Raw genomic sequence first — 6,144 nt, 5'->3', positions numbered from 1 at the left:
ATTAAATGAATAACAAAGAGGTATTAAGCTGACATTATGAGAATGAAGTAATCTCAAATAGTGAAATGTTGTTGAGCTTTAGGTATCTCACTTGTTGAGAAGTTGAAAGAATAGAATAAAGAGATATCTATAAGAATGAAGAATGAGATGACAATCGTGTCAATAAATGAAGTTTGACTCATAGGATTGTCTTATTTTTATGGTCCTTTTTTTGCAAAACAACGTTTATTATATGAAACAAATGTTATTAAAAGAACAACCAAGTACTGTAAGGTTGTATTACAAGACTTGAGTATTCTCAAAATTTGAAATATGATGTGTTTTGATTATTCCATGTTGGTAAGAAAATGGTAGATTGAATATATATATATATATATATATATATATATATATATGTTTAAAATCTATAGTCGTGGGTTGGAATCAAAACCAATTCCAACCAAACGATAAAAAATACAGCTATGAAAACCATGATCGAAATCTATCAAAACCAATCAAATGGTAAAACTTATAGTTATGAAATATTTTTCAAAATGTATACAAAAGAATGAAAGATATAGTTCAAATGTATAGTCATGGTTGAAATCAAAACCATTTTCATCCAAACAATAAAAATTATATTAATAAAAAACCATGGTTGAAATCAAAGTCAACGAGATGACAAAACCAATTAGTAATTCTTATCTTTATCTTTATATCTTTACACATCTTAGAATAAAACTTACAAGGAATGAGGTAACATCCTAAGAAGTGAGTATTCTTCATTTCTTGAATTATGGTTGAGTTTTATATATCCCACATTGATGGATATATGAAAGATTTACAATGAATAGTGGGTATATGAAGGGAGGTTGAGATGTCTTTGTGGCAACTCATGGAGTTGACTCCTCTCAACCGATCCTCTAAACTCATGTTGTTGGTTCATTTTGCCTGACCCTCCGAGCTCAAGGGATGACTCGTTTTGGTCAACCCCTTTTTAGCAAAAAAAATGTTAACTATACAAAATAAAAATTAAAAAATCTTTATTAGATCTAAGTATTTTAAAATCTTTAAGTACGATGCGATTTTGGTTATCTTTTGCTAACCTCTTTTTACAATTTCTTTTTGTTAAATCAACATATGAAACGATATTATGAGATTTAAGTATTTTTTTTTTTGAATTTTTGGTATGATTTTTATTATCTTACAATTATGAGAAGATGATTGAATGCACAATATATATGGTATATTAAAAGAGTATGTATTTCTTTGAAAAATTAATTTGTTAGAATATAATTTTTGACCGACCCTCCTTTTGCAAAAGAATATATATACACACAAAGTTTTTAATTAAATACAAAAATGGCATAATGTTGACAAATATCAATAGTGAAAACTATAGTTTATAACGTACTTTTTGAAGGGTCATTCTATGTATACATATAAAATGAAGATTGTAAAGCATGAAGTAGTATTATAGGACTTAAGTATTAAAAATATTCAATTGTGGTGTTGTTTTCATTATTCATATTGACGGAGGAAATGATAAATTGGAGGTCATTATATATGTAAAAGAAAAATAGTAGATTTAATGAAATATATTATGATATTTGAATTGTGGTATTTTTTATGTTAATTCATGTTATGGATCACATAAGAGTATGAAATGAGAAGATACACATTTGAAAATTAAAAAATGGTTACTTAGCTAAAGTATACATTTGATTCATATCTTACAAAAAAAAATTGATATAAAAATAAAAATTAATTTGACATGCTTGTCGGTTTGCTTTTCCATCAACGTCTTCCAATCACGGAAGGTAGCAAACACATCCCTTTTATGTTTCAAGAAATATGCCCATACCTTAGGTGAGTAGTCGTCAATAATTGTCAGCATGTAAACTGTGCCACCATGCGAAGGAACTCTTGTCGGTGCCCATATCAGAATGCACGTACTCGAGAATCGCCTTGGTTGTATGAGTTGAGCTCGAGAATGACACCTTCTTTTGCTTCCCATAAACGCAGTGCTCACAGAATGGGAGATTCTCGATTGCTTTGGATATCCCTAAACCCTGATCTCACCTGGTTATCAGTTCTGACTTTCTTCTTTTTTGCATGTGGATCCAGATATCAGAGCACTCTGGGAATAAGAAGGTTGGATTCTTTGAAATGGGACAATGTTCAGGAGGCATCAGGTGAGATCAGATCCTTGTTATGTCCGAGTCTGGTAATGGATTCTGATCCTACATTATCTGGAAAAAAGTGTTTTTGAAGTTCATTATCAATTAACCAACATCGTTTCCTTCTTTTATATGTGATTCTCTTTGTTTATGCAGAGTAACCGACTTTGTATGGATCATATAACTTATACCTCAAAATGAGATTAAGAAAATATTGAAGTGGCATACATCCACAATTGTTATTGAGATGTACCTTGTAAAATGTTTTGTTATCATCAGGGATTTGGTACCCATCTATAACAGCTCACTTGCTCCAGTTGTTTTATAGCAATGACGAATGAGGAGCTTGTTCAGGCTGGCCTGAAGTCGATGGATGAGACAGATCACGCCATTGAGCACTCCAAACAGGTTGGTTTTTCTGATTCGGATTATGTAAATACAGGTGGTTCTACAAACAGTTGAAGTGGGAACACAAACTGCTGTTACTTTAAAAGGCGAAGTAAGTAAACGGTAAATGTTTTGGTCTTCTGTCTATGCATTCTCACTTGTACATTATAATGCAGACTGAGCAAATGGGTCGCATTGTTAATGATTTGGACGCCATTCACTTCTCTATTAAAAAGGTGTCCAAACTTGTAAAGGAGATAGAGCGGCAGGTATCAGTCTTCCCTTGCACATGTTCAGTATTTCTACTATTTATGTATGTAGTTCTAACACAAGACATGTTTTTCCAGGTGGCTACAGATAAATGCATCATGCTTTTCATATTTCTTATTGTATCTGGTGTCATTGCCATTATTATTATGAAGGTGATTTACCAATTTCCTTGTTATATCTGTTTATCCTGTTTTGATAGCAATATGAACCTTGTAAATGATTAGATTGCGCACCCTGAGAACAAATATATCAGAGATATACCAGGATTGGCTCCTCCAGTTCCTTCTGCAAGAAGATTGTTGTATGTAAGGTCTGGGGAACTTTTTTCCTAAAGTTGGGCTCAAATGTTTGTTTGGCTATTGTATTATTTATTTCACACATGATGTAAACTCAAAGGTTTATTTGTTATCACAGAGTTGAGTTCTGGTTTTTCTTTTGTTAACTATTATTTATATGTTCCATTCTTATATATTTTATAAAATGTGAAAATGCTTAAAGCTTATGTACTAAAGCATTTCCAAAAAAAAGATTATATAAAATCTTTCCTTCTATTACACTCATAGACCTTGAGAAATTGATTACAGGTTACAATGTTGTCATGGTTTGTACACAAGATCTGCTTTTCCAACAACTGATCAACTCATGTTTTGGTTTGATACTTGACTACTACTACTACCTTCCAGCTTCATCAGCTGTGTGATCTTGAAGAATTTCTCGAAGGTAGTCCAGCTGTTCATGACTCCCTTCAAGTTCTTCCCACTGCACAACATAAAATATAAAAAGGAAATCAAGTAAAAAAAGAGATGGACCATAATGAAAGGCCCCTTGAACTAATCCATCATTAGTTTCAGGAAATAAATCTTCTTGCACGATCTTTTACTAAATGACTTGAAAGTGTTGAAGTGGGGGCAAAGTTTACAAGCTCTTGGCTTAAATTGATCATCAAGCATCAAGAACGATGAGTAGAGACAACATTTATATCTATAGTAAATAAGGAGATTTCCCTTCCCAAAAAGAAAAGAACATGTACAAGGCTAACGCAACGAAAGAACTCACTTTTTGGTGAGATACTGATACAAGCTTCCAACCAGCAGCTTCAAGGTAGCGTCGTTTCAGTATTGTATGCCCTAAAGGGTTTCCTGTTGACAAAAAGCATAAAAAGAATCTGGGGTTTATAGAAGCTCAATGTACAATACTAGAGCAAAAGAATGCCAACTAACATTTACCACCCACCTGAATTTCTTGAGAAATGTGTTGGCCCATCAATCTCCAATGCAACTTTTAGATCAATCAAAGCAGCATCCAAGGTGTACCCATCTACAACATATTCTCTTGTCCAATCAAGACCAGTGCTAACAAGAAGACGACCGACCTCCTTCTGAAATGAAGACGTGATCTTCTGATTAAAACGTGCAGTTTTCCCAGCACGAATAATTTTGTCCTCAATATCACTTTTAAGAGACAATAACGAATGAGGGTACTCAAGCTTCAGACACTGGTTAACAAGCTGGATCTGAGTAGCAAACATGATATCCTCCCTATACTTCTCTGATATCTGTTGCTCCTCAAAATAGCCCAGGGTTTTCCAGACATGGGAAAAGAATGTCCGATCCATTTGCCCAAGAACAGTACAAGACCAGGATATGTTTCCAAGTTGATCCATGTTGAAATCAAGAACCGGAGGAAAGCCTTCAACTTTGATACTTTCTGCACCTCTTGGTTCAGTGAATTTTAATGTTCTCTTGTCCAAGCTGCACCTATACTGATGGGCATCCTTGTAAACATCATCAAGAGATGCAAATATTGAGTCTGCAGGCTCAACGAGCGAAGCAAAAGCCTACAACAGCTGAGCAAGTTCTTGTGACTGAAAAGTGTGAATGATATCTGAAGCTCTTTTTGATATTTCTGAAAAGAGCTCTGGAGCAGCATGCTGCATAGAGGCAAAAGCACCAGCAATATTAGCAACATTCTGTGAATTGAATTCGCCAACCTTGTTCAAGCCCACCTCTGCCACTCTATCCATCTCAGACAGATAAAGGAGCTCACCACCGATCTTGGACAAGGCCCATGCRATATTTGAAACACCTTGAGCAGAGCATTCTGGAAGTGCCATCATTGCCATACCTACAAGCATAGACATCTCCCTGCGCMGGGCAAATGCAAGTCTGTGACTCCTGGTCATCGAAACTTTCTCCATGTTCTTAGCAATACGGTGGATAGTTGTGGCAAGGTTTAACGGAGATAAAGGTAAAGGACTCAAGCCTTTGGCAACAGCCATTATCATCTCAGCGTCCCTTCCAATACTTGATCTGCAGTCTGTGCTTCCACAATTTCTTTGTTCAAATTGATCTGTTTCCTACGGTCATGTGGCCCAGAGAAATGGGATAGCCTCTCAACAAAAGTTTCCATGGTTTTTTTCTTTCTTTCCTTAAACATCCCACCTGCCATGATACTCACACTTGTTTTAAGCTGGTCCTTATCATCCAAAAGGTTTTCAATATTCAATTCATCATCTTCCCCATCAGAATCGAAATTCAAACTTTCCTTGGTGGGCTTTTCCTTGTTAACTACCGGTTTCTTCTTAACGTTATGGCTCTTCTTCTTGTTCTTCTCCTTCTTAAGATTAACAGTGAAAAGATCTTCCATGGCACTGGTCAAACCCCTGGTTTGAATAGACCTGAGAGCAGATTTCCTTGCTCTTACACACCAATCCGTGGAGTCTGTTTCTTGAAGCAATTCAGACATTTCTTTTTGTTTTCTCTTACTCATAGGATGAATCTCTCCTAGAAATTCATCTTCCCAGTCCAAATTWGACTGTGTAGGCTCTTCTCCACGACCATCCTCATCATCATCAACCACTTTTATAACACGAAAATCTTTGTTTATGTTAACACCAACACAAAAACAAGTGTTTTTGGGAAGAGRTAGTCCAAGGCAGAGTTTTGCAGTAGAGAAAGAAAAACCCGAATCCRTAAATCGTAAGTATTTAACAGAATTCAAGCATAATAGTGGGTTCAAGCTTATACCTCTTGGACACAAAATTGGTGAATTTAACATAGCCATCTAAAAGAAATTTAGCAATAGGCTATGAAACAATGTAAACCCTACAATATAGAGATTAAAATACCTTGATGAAAGCCTTTTCAAAATAGAAAAGTGATGGGCAATTCTTAATTATATTATATATATATATAGGGGCCTATTCAAGGGAGAACTGAGTTGTTTGTGGTAACTGTGAGAACCAATCTCAACCACAAATCAACGGATAAACAAGGAAATTAGTAATTATGGTAGGTTGAGTTAAAATTATAATTAAAGGGCATTTTAG

At 34.9% G+C, this 6,144-nt stretch overlaps 1 protein-coding gene and 1 pseudogene across 1 annotated transcript; one reads left to right on the top strand and one right to left on the bottom strand.

The window, feature by feature from the left end:
* Nucleotides 1–2,489: 2,489 nt before the first annotated feature.
* LOC112520236 (novel plant SNARE 12-like) lies at nucleotides 2,490–3,148 on the top strand. Its single transcript, XM_025128535.1, has 5 exons — nucleotides 2,490–2,567; nucleotides 2,602–2,658; nucleotides 2,723–2,815; nucleotides 2,894–2,968; nucleotides 3,041–3,148. The coding sequence occupies exons 1-5, from the start codon at nucleotides 2,490–2,492 to the stop codon at nucleotides 3,146–3,148; spliced, it is 411 nt and encodes a 136-aa protein (XP_024984303.1).
* Nucleotides 3,149–3,448: 300 nt separating this feature from the next.
* Nucleotides 3,449–5,879, bottom strand: LOC112519734 (annotated as a pseudogene).
* Between the last annotated feature and the right edge of the window lie 265 nt (nucleotides 5,880–6,144).

The sequence above is a fragment of the Cynara cardunculus genome, assembly GCF_001531365.2.
Source record: "Cynara cardunculus var. scolymus isolate 2C chromosome LG 10, CcrdV1, whole genome shotgun sequence".
NCBI lineage: Eukaryota > Viridiplantae > Streptophyta > Magnoliopsida > Asterales > Asteraceae > Cynara > Cynara cardunculus.
The sequence above is the reverse complement of the archived record's forward strand: the minus strand, read 5'-3'. Positions and strand labels throughout refer to the sequence as shown.

Excerpts from the sequence above, each read along its gene's own strand:
- LOC112520236 (XM_025128535.1), top strand. The coding sequence starts at position 2,490 with ATGACGAATGAGGAGCTTGTTCAGGCTGGCCTGAAGTCGATGGATGAG. Across the intron at positions 2,568-2,601 it reads CCATTGAGCACTCCAAACAG|GTGGTTCTACAAACAGTTGA; the intron begins GTTGGTTTTTCT and ends ATGTAAATACAG. Across the intron at positions 2,659-2,722 it reads CTGTTACTTTAAAAGGCGAA|ACTGAGCAAATGGGTCGCAT; the intron begins GTAAGTAAACGG and ends ATTATAATGCAG.